Source organism: Melitaea cinxia, chromosome 13 (assembly GCF_905220565.1).
Source record: "Melitaea cinxia chromosome 13, ilMelCinx1.1, whole genome shotgun sequence".
In the NCBI taxonomy this organism is placed as follows: Eukaryota; Metazoa; Arthropoda; class Insecta; order Lepidoptera; family Nymphalidae; genus Melitaea; species Melitaea cinxia.
The window spans coordinates 33333-53452 of NC_059406.1; the positions used below are offsets into that span (position 1 = coordinate 33333).

At 40.0% G+C, this 20120-nt stretch overlaps 4 protein-coding genes across 4 annotated transcripts in view; 2 read left to right on the top strand and 2 right to left on the bottom strand.

Annotated features, from left to right (window-relative positions):
• Nucleotides 1-321: 321 nt before the first annotated feature.
• Nucleotides 322-3977, top strand: LOC123658843 (poly(U)-binding-splicing factor half pint). Its single transcript, XM_045594138.1, has 8 exons — nt 322-452; nt 674-877; nt 983-1123; nt 1664-1812; nt 2053-2513; nt 2750-2959; nt 3264-3384; nt 3609-3977. The coding sequence occupies exons 1-8, from the start codon at nt 337-339 to the stop codon at nt 3716-3718; spliced, it is 1512 nt and encodes a 503-aa protein (XP_045450094.1). The 5' UTR covers nt 322-336; the 3' UTR covers nt 3719-3977.
• LOC123659197 lies at nt 3865-12085 on the bottom strand. Its single transcript, XM_045594448.1, has 4 exons — nt 12078-12085; nt 7028-11067; nt 6627-6844; nt 3865-3942 (listed from the first exon to the last, which is right to left on the bottom strand). Exons 1-4 carry the CDS (start codon nt 12083-12085, stop codon nt 3865-3867), a joined length of 4344 nt encoding a protein of 1447 aa, XP_045450404.1.
• Nucleotides 12086-12982: 897 nt separating this feature from the next.
• LOC123659036 (cytochrome P450 6B6-like) lies at nt 12983-15285 on the bottom strand. Its single transcript, XM_045594312.1, has 2 exons — nt 13923-15285; nt 12983-13164 (listed from the first exon to the last, which is right to left on the bottom strand). Exons 1-2 carry the CDS (start codon nt 15283-15285, stop codon nt 12983-12985), a joined length of 1545 nt encoding a protein of 514 aa, XP_045450268.1.
• A 4162-nt stretch (nt 15286-19447) lies between these two features.
• The window catches only part of LOC123659198 (obscurin-like), a 29444-nt gene continuing 28771 nt past the window's right edge, over nt 19448-20120 (top strand). The window contains exon 1 of the mRNA XM_045594450.1: nt 19448-19603. The gene's annotated coding sequence lies outside the window, so the exon portion shown is untranslated. The remainder of the gene's footprint in view (nt 19604-20120) is intronic.

A 20120-nucleotide genomic window follows, 5' to 3' on the forward strand; every position in this document is an offset into this window, starting at 1 on the left:
TTAAAAAATGCTATCTAAATTATAAGACATACGATTTTGCGTATTAAGGCTATTTTGTTTATCAAAACTTTTTCTCAAATTTTAATTGTGAGGCGAAAAGTCGAACACCTTTTGACTTGGCCCGACACGCATTAAAAAACCGTAAGCCAGCTTTATCTGGACGCCCGGCAGCCCTGATTGAGTGGTGCGAGTGCCTGCTAACCGGTTCATTAACGACACACCCGACGTCCAGGTCCAGGCGCGAAGTGCTCCACGCTGCCCGCCATCCTGGGCGGCACGCTGCCGCGCCTGTCGTCCGAGCAGGCGGACGCGGTGGCGCGCGCCAAGAAGTACGCCATGGAGCAGAGCATCAAGATGGTGCTGATGAAGCAGACGCTGGCGCACCAGCAGCAGCAGATGGCCTCGCAGCGCACGCAGGTGCAGCGCCAGCAGGCGCTCGCGCTCATGTGCAGGTGGCGGCAGCGTCGTTATAGCGAGATAAATGATACATAATATAAAATAGTTCTAACAGTGATAGCACAATTACTAAGCAGTGATGAGAGCGATATCTCGAGATTCCCGCTCCGGCTGGTCGAGTCTATGATTCTAAGCTGAAAAGATCTGAAATTTTATTTAAAAATATACTAGTAACTGGCTGTTCAAAACGAATCTTACAAAAATTATATTTTTACAGAGTCTACGTAGGATCAATCTCTTTTGAGCTGAAGGAAGATACCATAAGACAAGCGTTCCTTCCGTTCGGACCTATCAAATCTATCAACATGTCATGGGACCCTGTGACGCAAAAGCACAAAGGATTCGCCTTTGTTGAATATGAAATACCAGAAGCTGCACAACTGAGTCTCGAACAGATGAATGGTGTGATGTTGGGTGGAAGGTTCGTTTGGTATATTAAATTTTTAAGTATTGTGAAGAAAATAGAGTACAATACAATAACTAAGTAAAATGGTAAATTATTTATAACATCTTGATATGTTTGTAGAAACATTAAGGTTGTGGGGCGGCCGTCCAACATGCCACAGGCACAGGCTGTTATTGATGAGATCCAAGAGGAAGCTAAGCAGTACAACCGCATCTACGTTGCATCCATTCATCCCGAACTCACCGAAGACGATATTAAAAAGTGAGTAGTCCTCTCAAGTTGTCCTGTATTCATTATATAAATGTAAAATTATTCATTACAAATGATTGTATTATGCTACAAAATTTTTATTTTATTAGTGATTCACTTATTTGCTACCTTTTTAGTCAAATATGTGTACAAAAAAAAAAAAGTATGTGTCAGCTCTGACGCACGACTGGACTTTACTCCTTCAGATCTACTGTCTAAATAGGCACAAAGAAGGCTTACTAATCTAAGAAAAAGATTAATACCATATCAAATGGTAAATAAACGAATCAAATAATGCCATATATCGGCAAAAGACGTCGTTATTCAAAAACGTCATCGTCTATCGGAATCATATTGAGTTCCGATAGACATTGGACGGTGTTACGAGAAACGTAACGGTCATTCGTTCAGTAAATATACTCCTCATATTTTTTTCATTCAGGGAACTTATATAAAAATCAATTCTTAAGGAGTAAACTCCAAAAAAATAAAAATACATCACCTGTAACTTCTTTAAAACTAAATATGATCTAACTTTGAAATAATTTCTAGTGTTTTCGAGGCATTTGGACCAATCACATACTGCAAATTGGCGTACGGAGCGTCAGCGCACAAACACAAAGGGTACGGGTTCATAGAGTACGCGACGCTGCCTGCCGCGCTGGAGGCCATCGCCTCCATGAACCTCTTCGACCTCGGAGGTGCGCACCGTTCCCCAGAAATTCCTCCACCACATCCCACTTGTTGGTGGATTAATAATAATATGGATTTAATAATAATAAATAATAATTGATAAACACCTTACAATTAACAACTGCCATTAGCATTTTCTCTTAACTCAGAACACAATACACATGCATAAATGCTCAGACTACGGCAAATATCTGTATGGCCAATACAAATGTATTCTATGTACAAAGTGACCGCCTCCCTGCCCGCAGGCCAGTACCTGCGCGTGGGGCGCGCCATCACGCCGCCCAACGCGCTGGCGGGCCCGCCGCAGGCCTCCGCCATGCCCACCGCCGCCGCCGTGGCCGCCGCCGCCGCCACGGCCAAGATCCAGGCCATGGACGCCGTCGCCAGTAACGCGGTCGCGCTGGGGCTCACGAAACTCAACGCCCTCGGCGTGTCGCCCGCCGCCGCACTGCCCACGCTGGCGGCCGCGCTGCCGGTCGCGCTCCCGGCCGCGCTTCCTGCCGCGCTGCCGGCGGGCCTGCCCGGCGCTCTGCCGGTGACGTTACCCGGCGCTCTGCCGGTGACGCTGCCCGGAGCTCTGCCGGTGACGCTGCCCGGAGCTCTGCCGGCGACGTTACCCGGAGTTCTACCGGCGACGCTACCCGGCGCGTTACCCGCGACACTGCCCGGTGCCTTGCCTGGCGCCATACCGGCGGCGATCCCGGCAGCGTTGCCGGGAGCGTTACCGGGAGCGCTTCCCACGTCGTTGGCGGTTAGCGCCAGCGCGGCGCTTCCGGCCCAGGCCATCCCTCCGCCCGGCGTCGTCATTCCACCGCCACCACGGGCGCGCGCCCCCACCTCGGTATGTATCTCATCGCTCCCACTCCTACTCCTACTTTAACTCCCGCCACAACTTTCACTCACTGACACTCCCAATCCCGTGTGCCGCAGGCGGAGGGCGAGGGCGGCGGGCAGCAGGCGGCGCTGCAGCGCAAGCTGCTGGACAGCTCGCCCGACACGCTGCAGCAGCAGGAGTCGCTGTCCATCTCCGGCCAGTCGGCGCGCCACCTGGTCATGCAGCGGCTCATGCGGCGCCGCGCCTCGCGCACCGTGCTGCTGTGCAACATGGTGTCCGCCGAGGAGGTCGACGAGGCGCTGCACCACGAGATACAGGTACGAACCGTTCACCTCCCTTCATTAATATACTCGATAGCGATCGTTCTTCATAGTAGCGAGTTTATCCGCCAAAGTGTAACAGCGCCTTGAATTAAGTTCAATCCTCCTCCTCCAGGGACACAGTGGCCTGGGACCAGCAGTGGGATATTACTCTCTGAATCGTATTCATTAATATATTTAGTCATCCACCTCTAATTAAACTGACTTGTGAACGTGAAGAGCTAGTTCTAAAAACTTGCTCAGCCTATACGAAGTTTAACTGATGTGTGAACCGAATAATGGACCAGTGTTGTGTGGACAGGAGGAGTGCTCGAAGTGGGGCCGCGTGGAGCGGCTCGTGATCTACAACGAGCGGCAGAGCGAGGACGACGACCCCGCGCACGCCAACGTCAAGATCTTCGTGCAGTTCGCCGAGCCCGACGGTACGTCACACTTGCACTTCTCATTGCTCGAGTATCCTGCTAGATGATAGCTGATAGAAAAAAATACTGGCATAGTTGTTGCGTTTAGACGATTGGTAACAAACAACGGATGTAATTAAAATAAATATTTAATATGTTTTCTAACTTCGTTCTTTGATGTGTTATTTGAAAAAAAAAGGGTATAAATAATTGCACGCTGTTAATAACACTGTCTGTCGCCACAGAGGCGGGTGCGGCGGCGGGCGCGCTGGACGGGCGCTACTTCGGCGGTCGCACCGTGCGCGCCGCGCTGTACGACCAGGACCTGTTCGACCACGGCGACCTCTCCGGCTAGCGCTCGCGCCGCCACGTGGCAAGCGCCGCGCTGTACGACCAGGACCTGTTCGACCACGGCGACCTCTCCGGCTAGCGCTCGCGCCGCCACGTGGCAAGCGCCGCGCTGTACGACCAGGACCTGTTCGACCACGGCGACCTCTCCGGCTAGCGCTCGCGCCGCCACGTGGCAAGCGCCGCGCTGTACGACCAGGACCTGTTCGACCACGGCGACCTCTCACGCCTCTTAATATAATTATGATACTGATACTCCCTAAAAATTCTTTTATTCATTTTGTTTTTATTCACCTTTCAATTCGCCCTTTTTCGGCTAGATAACTGATGATGATGTTTTGTGTTGCATTTGAAATGTGACAACTGAAACCTTATTTCTTTTATTCCTTCCTCGAAACTGAATGTCCAGGATTGCACGATTAAACAACTAACTGGAAAACCTGCTATGTGTATTTATATCTTCTACAGTCTATAGAACATCTACGTATATTTATTTATGACACGTGACAGTCACACGTCACAAATAAGTGTTCTAGACAAAGCTGCCAAACAAGTGTACGGCCCACCCAGATAAGCTTTTAGCGGACCGTAGTTTATAGCGATCAGTACTTAATACCAGAAGAATCGCGAGTGCGTTTGTGTTCTGCACAGCTAAATTTCTTTAAAAAACCACAAAGCACATCATATTTTATGATTTTCATAATTATTAGCTAATTTTTAAAGCATTGTCGTTACAGAAAACCGTAAAACAACAACTCGAGTAATAGTATTGATACCCTTAGTAACAAGGCATTTGATTCGGTGCGGCATTAATCATCGTTAACTAGTCATTTACTACGGTGTTAAAACTGTTAGGGGCTGTTTCACCACTTGCCGATAAAAGATATGATTAGTTACCCAAATCATTGCATTATCCAACAGATAACATTTTATTTCTTTTTCACTATCGAACTTCTCATTAAATTCATACGCGCAAAGTTAGAAGTTGCCTAGTAAATTTTACAGAGCAGCAACAGCGCTTTTTTGCGTTTTGTAATTCGATAAAAATAAATTACGATAAAATATTTTTGGACTTTACTCCTAAGAATCGATTTTCATATTTAAAAAAATATGAGGAGCAAAATCTACTGACCTCGTTACGTTTCTCGTAACGCCATCCAACGTCTACATTGTTAACTTTTCTCACCCTGTTAAGTTCCGATAGGTGACGTTCTCTAATAACGCCGTATATCGCCGATAGATGGCGTTATTTGATTCGTTTATTTACCATTTAATTTTGATGACTCCAGTCCAAAGAGAAACGAGAGGGACATAGAGTAACTTATTATGGAGTGGGAGTAGCCATGTACAGGCGTTCCCCTCTGTCAAGGTATAAGTCCAAGTGGCCATATGCGTACAATAAAACTAGTTGCAGCCGCACTGATCACTAGACTAAATCCAACTAAATCTAGTTGCGCGATTGAATCAACGTCCTCCAAAAAATGCCAAATTGTTATGTTTTTTGCTGCAAAAACAGACCTGCCACGTCAAATTTACTAAAAGATGGCGTTACCTTTCATATGTAAGTATTTTTTAATCACATTATTACTGTATACTTCTTTTAAACATTTTTTGAACTTAAAAATTACAAGTGTTATTGGTCGTGTTGTTTCGTATTTGTTTACCAACACAGGCCGCTCGCCCTCATACAATATGCGGATCGGTCGAGCTACTGATCCCACAGTGTTGCCAACCCGAATTTTAGAAAATTAGTAGATTATGTGCCAAATGTTGGTAGAAGTTGGTAGAATGTAGAATGCAAAATGGTAGACCTGCCTCAATTTAGAAGATTTTTTAAGATTGTTGACGGCGATAAGGGTTGTTTATTGCTTGTTAGGTTTAAGCACAGTAAAACGACGTGTGGACTCTTTGACTGTTTATTTGTAACTGATGAAGTTCAAAAATTTGGAGATGCAGTGGACTGTATACTTATATATAATTATAACTAGGATTAGATGCTATGCGTTTAAACATTCCGCCCACCAAAGGATCTATCCTTTCAGTGACATTACAAAAATAAAACAAAAAACAATAAACTATAGTTGAATAATGTGCGTAGGCTTATGACATATTTTGACTTAATAATAAATGAAATAGAAATCACAATAGAAACAAAGATATTATAAAATAAAGATATAAACGATAAGTATTAATATTGTATGTAGTATTGCATTTACAGCTCCTAACCGCCCACCGTGCGATATTGTTTAATATTAATTTACTTATGTAGTTTTACGGATAAGTAGATTATTACCAAGCTAGGAATGCTCACTACGTACATAAAAAAGTAAGTAACTTATGATTACATTACATCTACATAACTAATGTAGGCACATTATTGAAAATGTATACAATTTATAAGAATAAAAACTAATTTTGTTTAGGTAACATACATAATTTACTCACTGGCCGTTTATAGACACCGTTTTTACATTTAACTGTTACAACACGAGTAATGCCATCTGGGCCTACATGCTTAAGAATTATTCTACCCAATATCCATTTACTTGGAGGAATATTATCTTCCTTTAGAATGACTATGTCATCGATTTCTGGTTCAGGATTCTTTTTATTCCATTTATATGTTTGGTTCAAGTTCACGAGATATTCTTTGTACCATCTGTTCCAGAAATCGTTAACTATTTTTTGTGTTAGCCTCCATCTATCTAAACTAGAAATATTTTAGTAAATTATGTATGTTACCTAAACAAAATTAGTTTTTATTCTTATAAATTGTATACATTTTCATCGCTTAAATTTATTAAAGGTTCACCAATCAGAAAGTGACCGGGTGTCAGCGGAAGGGGGTTATTAGGGTTATCACTTAGTAAAGTTATTGGTCGAGAATTCAAACAGGCTTCGACTTGTGCTAGTACTGTGGCTAGCTCCTCATAAGTAAGGGCAGTATCCCCAATGACTTTTCTAAGATGAGTCTTGGTGCTACGCACGCCAGCTTCCCAAAGCCCGCCAAAATTAGGTGCATGAGGAGGTATAAAGTGCCACGTAGTACGCTCTAGCGCTAACAACTCTGCTATCTCACCAGGAATGGTAGACTTGGCATTATTAAACATATCTCTTAGCTGTTTATCTGCACCTACGAAATTAGTACCGTTATCACTATAAATATCGTGGCAATGCCCTCGTCTCGACGTAAAGCGTCGGAATGCCGCAATAAATGCCTTAGAAGTTATCTCGGTGACGGCTTCCAGATGTATGGCACGCGTTACCATGCAGATAAATAGGCATATATATCCTTTGTAAGATTTACTTCCTCTACCTGGTGAGAAACGAATGTTGATGGGACCTGCATAGTCCACACCGGCTGATTTAAAAGGTCGGTCGGCCTTTACTCTTACGTCAGGTAACTGACCCATTAGTTGCGTGGTATTCTTCTTAGAATACCTAATACAAGTAATACACTCACGGTAAATTTTCTTTGTACGGTCTTTTGCTCGTAAGATCCAGTATTTTGATCTCAAATAATTAAGCATAACTAGAGGACCACCATGCATTGTCCTAAGATGTGCTTCTTTGATTACTAATTTACTAAGATGACTTTTCGCAGGTAAAATGATCGGATGCTGTGTATCATAAGCTATTTGAGATCTTTGAAGACGTCCGCCAACTCTTAGTATTCCAATGTTGTCTAGAAAGGGACAAAGGTTGCGTATCTTACTCTTTTTCAATACGTAACCATGAGACTTTAACTGCTTTATATCATCGCTAAATTCAATAGACTGGACTTGTTTAATACAGTTATTTAAAGATTCTGTTAACTCCTTTGGGGTAATAAATTTAAAATAAGTTTCACGTTTGTCTTTAGGTAATTTTAAATTAATAAATCGTCTACAATATGAAATTACTCTTAACATTTTTGATAAACTAGAAAATTTTGTCCAAATAAATTCTTCTTCGGTATTGTGTATAACATTTAAAGACCTAACACGTTCTTCTTCTTGTGTATCTTCGATGTTAGTAACACCGATGCTCATATTTAGGTCCGACAACCATACCGGTCCATTCCACCATAGTGAATGATTTAACAATTCTGAACCTTGTAAGCCCCGTGACGCACAGTCAGCTGGGTTGATATCTGTAGATACATGCCCCCATCGCTCGAAATCTACAGTGTTTAATATATCTGATACCCGGTTGCTTACAAAGGTGCTCCACCTGCTGGGTCCACCCTTCAACCAAGCTAGTACAATAGTGGAATCGGTCCACGCAAATAACTTATTTTTTGGTACACACAGCACTTGTGATGTTTCTAAAATCAGTTTAGCTGCTAATGCCGCTCCGCAAAGTTCCAATCTAGGAATCGAGATTTGTTTTTCGATTGGAGCGACCTTTGTTTTGGACGTTATTAGATTAACGTACACTCGTTCTTCGTTTATGACTCGCATATAAACTGCTGCTCCATATGCGGCTTGTGATGCATCTGCAAACACGTGCAATTCTATACTTATTGCGTTACTATAGTGTAACCATCGTGGTATACTCAGGTTTTTGATGTACGCTAAATTCTCACGATATCGATTCCATTCTGCTAACAAAATATTATCAATAGGTTCATCCCATTCTAATCCTGACTTCCATAATTTCTGCATGATAATTTTTGCGATTACTACAACGGGAGCTATCCAACCCAAAGGATCATATAGCTTAGCTATTTCTGAAAGAATATGTCTTTTAGTTACAGGTTGTTTAGGCTCTGGCAAGTTTACTGTGTATTCAAAACAATCGGTGTCTCGATTCCAACTTAGCCCTAATACTTTAACAACACTATTAACCTTTAAAGGCAACTCATGATCATCACGCTTATTTTTTCCTATGTACTGTAAAAGAGCTTCACTGTTGCTACTCCATTTTTGTAGCTGAAATCCCCCAGAGTTCATTAAATTGTTCATCTCGTTGTAAATATTCGTAGCTTGTTCCTCTGTGTCACAGCCTGATAGTAAATCGTCCATGTAGTAATCCGTTTTTGTTATTTTTGCAGCAGTAGGATATTTTAACTGCTCCTCATTGGCAAGTGTCTGTAAAGATTTAACTGCAAGGTATGGTGCACACGCTGTGCCAAAAGTCAATCTTAAGAGTTTGTAGTGTTTAATAGGTTCGTGGGGTGAAGACCTCCATAATAGTCTCTGATAGTCTGTATCTTCATCTGCCACACGAACCATTCTGTACATTTTAATTATATCTGCTGTAATACAGATTCTGTGAGTTCTCCATCTCATTAATATATGACGTAACTCTTGCTGCAATTGAGGCCCAACACACAAGTCATCATTTAAAGAATAGTTATTAGACCCCTTGCAAGATGCGTCGAAGACTATACGAAGCTTTGTGGTTGACTTGTCCTCTCGAACCACGGCGTGATGAGGAAGATAGACAGCTGTAGGCTTATCAATTTCTGAAGAATCGACCTCTACCATGTGCTTTAAATTAATATATTCATCCATTACCTTGTAGTATTCTTCTCGAAGCTTAGGATTTTTAGATAATTTTCTTTCTAAGAAATTAAACCTTTTAGCAGCTATTTCTCTTAATTCACCGTATTGACATTTTGGATCTTCGTTTTTAAATGGTAACCTTACCACAAATCTTCCATCTTCGTCTCTCACAGTTGTGGCATCATAAAATTCTTCACATTTTTCTTCTTCTTTTGAGAATTTCTTTCGTATATTGTTTGGTTCCCTCTCTATTTCCCAAAATCGTTTCAGTAAATCATCGTCTTTTACCTGTGTATGTAAACTTGTGATTTGTTTTCTTGCTGACATGGTTTCTAGTGTCATCCTGCCAGACACCACCCACCCTAGGATTGTATTTTGTGCCACTAATTTTCCCTCAGGGTGCTTGATAATACCATCTAGCAGTACGTCGCCATAAACGTCAGCTCCAAGTAAAATGTCAATTTTACCTGGTGTTATGAAATCTGGATCTGCTAAATCCAATTTCCGAAGTTCTAACCAATTAGGATGTTTAAGATTACTGGTAGGTAACAGTGTTGTTAGCGTACGCATGACATACGCGTTTATTCTAATAGACTCATGGGGATGATGACGTGATTTCACACAAAACGAAACCATATGTTTGATCCTCGTTTGCCCTTCCCCTACACCGGACACCCAACCAGTCACTGATTTACGTGTAAGACTTAATAATTGAACAGTTGCCTCAGATATAAATGACGCTTGTGATCCTTGATCTAGCAAGGCTCTGATAATATGTTTACAACCATTCTTACTATTAACTAACACCTTAGCAGTAGCTAATAACACAGCATTGGTTTGTATACGCTCACTTAAAAAATTAGACACAATATGCGAATCATTAAATGTAGGATCGGACTTACCTATCGTCGTGTCACGAACTGTACCTGTAGCCGTGTTTGTTCCTTCGTTAGGCTTCTCGATTATTTCTTCTCTCTCGAAGTGAAGAAGAGAATGATGCCGACGACCACATCGTTTGCAGCACGTCGACTGTCGACACTTGTTCACCGAGTGCGATGGTACGAGGCAGTTGAAGCAGAGTTTATTTTTCTTCACATTCTCTTGTCTTTCTTTCATTGACATATCGACGAATGCTTTGCATTGATAAATGTGATGCTGGCTTCCACACATTACACATTTAATTTCACGCTCTTTTCCCTCCTTGGTGACATTCACGTGAAATGTTTTAGGCTTAGATGCTGGTTTCAGTTGTGATGTTTTTGACTTACTGATCTCGATCATCTCCAAAGATCTAAACCTAGACTCCAAAAAATTTCTCAAGTCTTGCCAAGTAGGTAGATCGCTTTTGTTAGTGCTCAACTGTTGTTCCCACAGTCTTAGTGATTCTGGATCGAGCTTGGACACGGTTAAATAGTTAATAATTAAATCCCACTTATCGGTCTCAACATCTAAGTTCTTTAACGCCTTTAAGCATGTTGAAGTTGTGTCTACCAAATGTCTTATAAAACTCGCTGACTCCGTATGTATGTATTTTTGCGCAAAAAGAACTTTTAAAATTGCATTACAATTATAACGCTTGTTGTTATAACGTTGTATTAACTCGTTCCAAGCATCAGCGTAGTTTGCATCTGTCGTAGAATAATTGCGTAAGATTACTTCTGGTTCTCCTGTTAAATTGCTTTTCAAGTAATGTAGTTTCTGTACTGGAGATAGTTTTGTGTTTTTATTGATTAGAGAATTGAATAAGTCATAAAATGTTTGCCACTCTTCATATTTGCCGCTGAATGTTGGTATTTTGATTTGTGGCAATTTAATATCACTGTCCGAGGGAGAGGAGGATGACCCTTGAGATGACCCTTGGATGACCCTTCGAAATTATGATTTATACGTCGGATAAGGCGAAATCAGTCAATCAGAGACTAGCGCCAATCGGTAAAACAGGCCCTTAGGATTTGTTTCACAGATGAGGATGAGGATGAGGATTGCTTAATACCAGAATGTTTAACGCGAATTTTGGAAGGCTTACCTCCAGCAGTGGAATGCCATAGGATGATGAAGAAAGGTATATATCTCACATATAAAGGTAAGGTATATAAAGGTAAGAAAGGTATAGATCTCACAGTCTTATAACTCGGTATAAAATTTGATCTGCATTTGTCCACGGTTTATAAGGTTTTTTTCATAGGGGTCCACTAACTATTAACTACCTCAATGTGAAATTTAAAGTTTGTAGCACAAAAATTAGTAACTTTTATGAAATGTTTCGAGACTTCTTAGATCTCATTAATGTGGCTCTGTCGCAAAATTCGCTTTTATAGTGGACGTCTACTAACCATACACTAGCCCCTGCAATAGCCTGACGATGATAGATATACATATATAGATAGGTATTTAATGAGTATTAAATGCCAACATTTCATTTATTTAATATTATTTTTATATATATATATTCTTTATTGCACTTTAAAAAAAACATCATAATTACAAGTTTACAAAAAATGTTGGCAAGGGCGAACTTATCTCTGTAAGAGATCTCTACCAGTCTACCCATGGTGGTGAGAGAAAATGTTATCGCGGGACTCATAAGCGCATTTGTGATATAAAATACATATATACTTAAATACTTACACAGTTACATGCACATATGCATGCGTACATACCCACATACATATCTACACATATACATACATAAATACATACATACACACATACATACATACACATATACATACATAAATACATACACATATACATACATACACATTTTACTTTAGTTTAAATATTTTTTAATATTATATATAATCATTCTCGTAAGATTAACGATGTAGGTACTTAAGTTATTAATTATAAATCGAATCGAGTTAGTACCACATTTACCTATACATTACATAACGATATTTACTCAAATAGGTAAGAGCCTAACTGACACTGAGGCGACAGTATTTAAATAATAAACGTTAAACAATATTAATTTATTTTAATACCTTAACTTCCATAGTGTACAGCAAGTGTAACTTAGAATCTAGGATAAATTTACATCAATTAATACAACACTTTCACTTATAATAATAAATATTATTGCAATAATAATTATTTACACACACAAAACACTTCGTTTAAGTGCATTACAAAATACTATATGTATTACGTATACCTATATACTCGTATATAAAGGAGAAAAGGCAAAATAATAACCGGTAGCTGTTTATTGCTTTCTGCACTCGAGTATTACGTTATACATACTGACACGGGTATGCGAGGGTAACGTGTAGGTACGCCTAACACGGACACATGACACCCGGGTTCATGTCCGAGCACGCGCTCGTCAGTCGTCAGCAGGGCTGCCAGATGGGGCGATTTGTCGCGAATTGGGCGATTTTTTTCATGGATACGCTCCTTTTTTTAAGTTTGGGCGACAAGACGCAAATTAGGCTCTTTTTAATCCTCAGTGTTGGCAACAAGTTAAAAGTACAAAAACCGTTACAAAAAATTTTGTTTTTTTTTAATGTCCCAATAAGCTTCCTTTAATTTTGAAATTGAGTCAATATATTTTATCTGTATCTTTTATTTTATCTTTTGTATCTTGGGACATCATGTAAGTTAATGATATTTTAAATATATAATTTTTAATTTCGAGTCTGTTATGATAGACTGTCACAAAAAACTGACAGGCAGATCCTAGTGTATATTCAAACTGTCATTGGGCGACTTCTAAGAATATTTTGTGACTTTCGAACATAAATGGCGTGACTTGAATCAAAACTTCTGGCAGGCCTGAGTCGTCAGTGCGCCGCCGGCCGCCTCTCCTGGAACAGCAGCGGTAGGCCGCCGCGCACGGTCTGCACGATGCCGGCGGCGGGGTCCACGGGCGGGCGGCGCGCGGAGTGGGGCGCGGGCCGCACGCTGAAGCGCGACAGCACGGCCGCCAGCCCCGCCAGCGACTGCATCAGCCCGAGCCGCTCGCCTGCGGGGTTACCAGTACACACGTCAATGTATGAAATGCCATCGAAATATTTTGCCGTAAGGTGATACACACTTAACGAACGTCAAAAAAGTATCTCCATTTCGTAAAAATCTATTGTAGTCATAAGTTATCGGAGACGATATCGTATACGAAGTGGGACGGTTTTAAGATGTCTCTGAATGAATAAGAAAGTTTTCTACTAAAAATAGCGCATTTGTTAAGATTTATTATGTATTTGTTGATGAATTTTACTGTTGTAACATTCTCAAATGTAATTGGTTTTGGTTTTCACTAACAGTTTCGTTTTATTTATTTGTAAAAGTTTTTTTGAAGTGAAAACTTCTTTTGGCGCACCGCACAAACTTTTTTTCGTAGTTAGTAAGTTAGGCTGATCCGTCACGCTTTGAAGTGGAAGGCTCGATCGGGTTAAATTGGGTTAATTCGCACTTAAAATGGCGTGAACTCATGTGTTTTGCTCATAGTCACCACGCTGGGCAGGCCACCGAAGACGCTGATACTCATCTTTGGCCTGTGTATTTGAAAGCCAGCAGTTAGATGGTTATCCTGCCATAGGTCGGATTTATAACTTCCAAGGTGGTAGTGGAATTGTGCTACTTACTACCGTCTACTGCCGTAACCGCGCAGCAGTATGTATGTATGTATGTTTATTTATATGTGTATATATGTATATATACACATACTCAGACCCTACTACCAACAGGCTACATTTTATATTGCAAAAAATAATATCGACTCACCAATGCACGCTCGAGGTCCAATACCGAACGGCATATACACGTACTTATTGTCAGTATCAAAATTGTTCGGATCGAATCTTTCGGGGCGGAACTCACTCGGATTATCGAAATACTTAGGATCTTGGTGCAACGCCTGAAGAGGTATCATCACTCTCACGCCCTCGTCGATGGTTAGATCCATATCCTTGAAAGTGTATTTGCGCGAGCACTCTCTGATCAAATAACCCAGCGACGGGAACACTCTCATGCCCTCTTTGAACGTCCACTCTAAGTAATGCATTTCTTTCACGGCGTCGTAACTTAATTTGTTATCATACTTAGCTAGGACTCTATCTATATCTTCTTGTACCTTTGCTTGTACGTCGGGGTTATATGCTAGTTCGTGCAGGGTCATGCTCGTTGCAGAGGAAGATGTTTCGAAACCAGCGGCGAAGAATACAAATACTTGAGCGACAAGCAGATCTTCATCCATTTCCAAAGTAGCGGTCTCTGGTTTTCCATCCGACTTGAGTTTTTCGATGGATTCTCCAATCATCTTTCCCTTTTTTTGACATTCGAGTAACAAATCTATAAAATCGTTTCTTCCCGACGGTTCGTAATTTCTTTGTCGTAAGACTTCGTTGACTAAATGATAAACGTCTTTTTCGACGTGAGAGAAAAATTTTAGGCTCGAAAATGTTTTAGGGAAAATTTCTCGTAGTACAATTATAGTAATGATTCTAATTCCCACACTGAATATATTAACTCCCAGTTTTCTAAAGGCCGAGTCGTCCTCCAGAAGCGAATCAGAATCAAGCCCGAATCCGCAGGCCCCGATGAAGTCAATGGTGTAGCGAGCCATGAGGTCGCGCGCGTCAATCTCCTTGTTGGCGGCTGCGGCGCTGAGAGCGCGCGCCTGCAGCCTCTCGGCGCGCTCCACGATTAGCGGGAACATCGCTTTTAGTTTCCCACTGGTGAACGCAGGCGTTATGCGTTGACGCAGTAACTTCCAGAGGTCCCCGTCTGCAAAGAACAAATTTCTTAGCAGAGGCTCTATATTGTCTCGGTCCTGGTTCAGTCCTCGCAGATAAAAGTGGGCAAAATCAGTTATCAAGATTTGTTTGGCAACTTCTGGGTCTCTGATTACAAGTTCGGGCCGAGAAGCTCGATAGAAACCCACCACTTTCTCCGTTGGATACTTCCAGTACATTTCTTCTGTCATTTGGGACGTACTTATTTGCATAAAGTAATTTCTAAAGTTGTTGCCGAAAAACGGTACGGGCTTATCATGTTTCACCCCTCGATTTTCCCAGTACTTGTGGTTTCTCGTCCCAAATAAATAAAGACCGAAGATCACAATAACTACTAAGGCTAACGTAAACATTTTGAAAGATTTGTAATTCGATCGAAACCCTAAACCTTATAACAAGAAGCAAGTCCACCGAAGCGGGCGCGCGACCAGCTCGCCGCAAACCAACTGAGCTCTGTTCTCGTGACGTACGACTGTGATATAGCGACTATCGCCGAGTGCTGCTATCAAACGAGATAGTATACTTATGAACAATTAGCCACTTGCCCTGATTTTTTTCATTAATCTCAATGTTTTATTTCGAGTTTTAATGAGTACTTTGATATTTCGTAAGACTAAAGCAGCTAAATAGTTATTGGGCACTGCTTCATTGAAAATACACACACAGGATCTAGATTAAACGTATTAATTACACAAAAATTTTCATACAAAGACAAAAAAATAAAGGATTGTTATTATTAAGTTATAACTATTATAATACATATATAGAAAATGCAAGACTTCTTATTTGAATCACACACGTGAAGACAAGCGTCCTTTAACTACTGAGTATTGTGTAAGGTTTATCAATATGGGGGTTTTAATTCATAATTGAAAAATGTGACGTATTTTGACATGTTTAGGTATTTACATCTCTTCGTAGCAGTACCGTGAAAATTTATACAAATCGACCGCGATGATATCCTTATAATAATTTTTAAGACAAATCATAATTGTAGTATCTAAAATAACGTAAACCGCTTTGTAAATAAACGGATTTTTTAATATTAAATTAAATCGCTTAATTTAATACCATCAACAAGAACAAATGAGCTTCAGGACCTTTTTCATGTATCTGTGTATTATTTAGTTTCACAATCGAATTTCACTGTATTTGTGAGATTGTTACGAAACGCTCTTCGCCAGGATTTGCTGACCGGAGTTTGCTCTGAAGCATTCCTACGACTCGAAACGTTAGCCGGAGCTTGTTGCGAAACTTTTCCACCTGGGCATCGCGCCGGTAGAAAACGACCCAGCACGAAGAATGCCATACAACCCGATGCCCCGACTGAACGATGCTTCTTTAATTTTGAGTCACTCTTGTTTCTCACATCGAATAATTGTCACGTCTAATTAATTATAATTTAGTAATAAGAAATTTAATTTTAAGTTAAACTTTGCTTTTTTTTGCAACCTTCGGCTGTCGCTTTTATAATTAGATGCTTCTATTCGCAAATATGAACCTAAAATCTTGATTATTTATTGGGGTGAAACAAGTACAACGGGCTTATTCTGTCTGAAACAAGCCCTTAGAGTTCTAGATTAGCCCGAGAGAAGATTATTACAAGTAGGTAATCGACCATAATTATCGCCGCAATCGCTTCACTACAAGATGTTAGTTAAAGAGCTACTATACGGCTAACGGAAGTGATTTATTTTTATCTGCATGGTAATTATCAATTAAGTGCGAATTTTGAATTATCGTTTAATTTAAAATAATCAATATTATTAATATAATAATATCGTTTAATTTAAAATTACATATGAAAGTATAGATTAAGCCTACGATAATTATGATGTATCGAAAAATCTAGAATAATACTACATTTAAGTACCTGGTGGCCGTTTTGTTTATTAAAAACCTCAGATAAGCTATCAGGCATGTGGGAAACATACACATCCATATTCCGTGCAATTTTAACGAGAGATTCTTAAAGAGTCCTAATATATCACGTCACACGTCTTTTCTTAAGGTTCGGGAGGCTACTCCTTAGTGCTTCTTTACTTGACGCTCAGTTGCTGTCCACGGCATAATCTCTCACCGAATAAGACTTCTACCGAAACTGTTCGTTCGGGTTCAACCGCATTTGGCAAACTTTGGTAATAATCTTTTTTTAACCAACTTCAAAAAAGGAGGAGGTTACTCAATTCGACCGAATATATATGTATCTATATATTTTTTATGTATGTTCGGGGATAACTTCGTCGTTTATGAACCGATTTTGATAATTCTTTTTTTTTGTTGGAAAGGAGATATTCCATGTGTGGTACCAGGATAAGCAAACCAGGACCGGATGATGGGATCTCAGATAAATCGAGGGAAACACGAAAATCTGCATTACTTTTTACTGGGTGTACCGATTCTGATAATTTTTAATTTAATCGAAAGCCGATATTTATCATGTGGTCACATTTAAATTTCATCGAGATTTGATTACAACTTTTGGAGTAATCTTTGATAATGCGTATTTACTTGACTAATTTTTCGTCTAAGTACGTTGTATTACTTGTCGATATAATTGAAGTCGGATTTTTTTCGTTTGCCTGCAAACACATTGTATGTCCATCATTCCAACATCCGACCTAAATAGCCATTGAATTCTTTGATCTGTTGGTATTACATTCAAATTATTATTATCAGAAATTTTCATTTTACTAAATTTTTTCTACGATAAAAGTCATTTTTTTTATAAGTATGACGCAATTACGCGGAATGTGAAACAAACTAAAAGGATTATCCAAAGATTTCAAAGAAAATATGATATTCGCAGTTCATTTAATACTTTTCATATTTTTTCCTAACTTAACAGTTCATAAAACTTTTTGTATAAATCTATAACCTACTTTCAAATTAATTTTTATTCAAAAAAATTCTTAGGATGGAGGGGTTGCATCTGTTGTGACGTAATATTTTAGGGGGTCGCTGAAAGAGTGAGTTAGCGTGACAGAGGGGAAGGGAGGGACTAAAATGAAAAATTTTTGAAAGTAGTTTTCTTCGAACATTGCGCTAGATATATAGGAGAACCTGTACAAGTATTAGAAAAATATTTTTTTTTCTTTATAAGTGACCTTTCTTTATTGTTTTCGGTTTCTTAAAAATCGTTTTCCATGGTGCGTCAGCTGCGCACGATCCATTTTCACACACCTATCTCATCTATTCTTTTCTTTGTTGATTTAATTAAAACAGATCTGATTGATAGAATGTTGGTCTGTTTGTGTAAGTTTTCTCACGGTCGTCTATATATAGAGCTACATTACATGTTACCGGTTCATGTTTAACGCAAAAAATTTAAACTTAAGCGTCCATCGGAAGATCTAATGTAACTAGTCTTATTGATTAAGTATATTATTATAGTGCAAACATTTTCGAAACAAGCTCCTTATCGCGCGCTACACACACTGGGCGGGAAGTGATCATGATCGAAAAAAAAAACGTAAGCGTTTCAGTCAAATCAAAATTTGGCTTTTTGCGTAAGTACCTATTACTTTTTACAGCGAATGTCTACCATAAACCGAAAGGAACTTCGTTCCGACCGAGTGTTTTTAGACCGCTCACGCCGTTTTTTAAATAATTGACTCTATGTCTTATTGCCTTCGGGTTTTGTGCAACACAACGATGTTATTGTTACGAAATCTAATTTTCGTAAAACGGCATGACAAAGAAACTTGATATTATTTAGAGTAACTTTGAATGAGGGTGTGAGGCGCACACGCAAGGCTTTCGGCTCGCGTGTGGCGCCCGCATGGCGCGAACACCGCTCGAGCGCGGAGCCCGCGTCGCGCCGCGGTAGTTCTCAGGGGGAGGATCGCGACGCATCCCTTAGCTTGCGGGCCGCCTCGTGCCCGCGTACGAACTAAATAAAATTAAAAAATATTTATAACATACACACACGGTCCACTTAGGGTAAGCAACTTAACGCTCGTGTTATAAGTTACAGCGGCCTGATATAGATACATATTTTTTTTTTCGATAACCCTACACATAATCTAATATATAAAATTCTCATGTCGCGGTGTTTTAGTTAAACTCCTCCGAAGCGGCTTGACCGATTCTCATGAAATTTTGTATGCATATTGGGTAGGTCTGAGAATCGAAAAACATCTATTTTTCATCCCCCTAAATGTTAAGGGTGGACCCCCTAATTTATTTTAATTTTTAGATAAATTATATATTTTTTATTTTATTATGATTTGGCGTTGAAAAATACATACAACTATAAATTTTCACCCTTCTATCACCAACCCCTATTTTTAAATAGCGTTTAGCGGCAAGACAACGTTTGCCGAGTCAGCTAGTACATATATATAAATATATTTACTACACCTAGACTAGTGATGGGAATCGATCCCACAACCTCCGGAGTAGAAAGCAGGGTCACTACAATCTGCATCTACGGACTAGTCAAAACTCAAGTCACTGCTCGGCCCATTCGTCCGACACGCCCGTGCGCACACCACACGCGGTACAGGCGCAGTGTCGCGCGCGGAGTCTGCGCGAACGCATGTGCTCCAGATCTGTTTCTCATTCGAATCTGACCCATTTTAGCTGTCGTGAAGTAAACTGTTGAAAGAGTGATAGGATGCAAAATATTGTGATATACTCGGAGGTCGTTTACACGTCTTTTTAGCAGAGGTACGTCTGAAATTGTTTTTAAATTGTTTCAGTCACAGTTCCAATCATTCAGGTGAAAACGTGATTGAAATAAGAGTAGACACGTTACTAAACTTGTTTACTTATGTGACTACAAGTACTACAATAACAGACAAAAAATAGAACGACATTTTACTTACCTATTTCAGAACCTTATAGCACTGCAAAACGCTAATGTGTAGAGCTGCGGATAGACTTTCGTGTAATTATAATAGAAAGACGTTTTAATCAGTAGCTGTTTACATCAAGAGCAAACTATAGTCTTCTATCGAGGACCATACTTTATTCTTTTTTTATTTCTTCGCAACATTTTGCAATCCACCCGTTTGGAATCGTAAACGATTTGAGTGCATTTAAGTAATTATAACGGTTCACGATAATTATATAAAGCAGATAGTTTTCAATAAGGGTTGTGTTAAGATATCTCAAGAGTAACATGTTACGACTCATTATAACATTGCATTGAATTACTTATCACCTCAAGATTAAACTGACACGT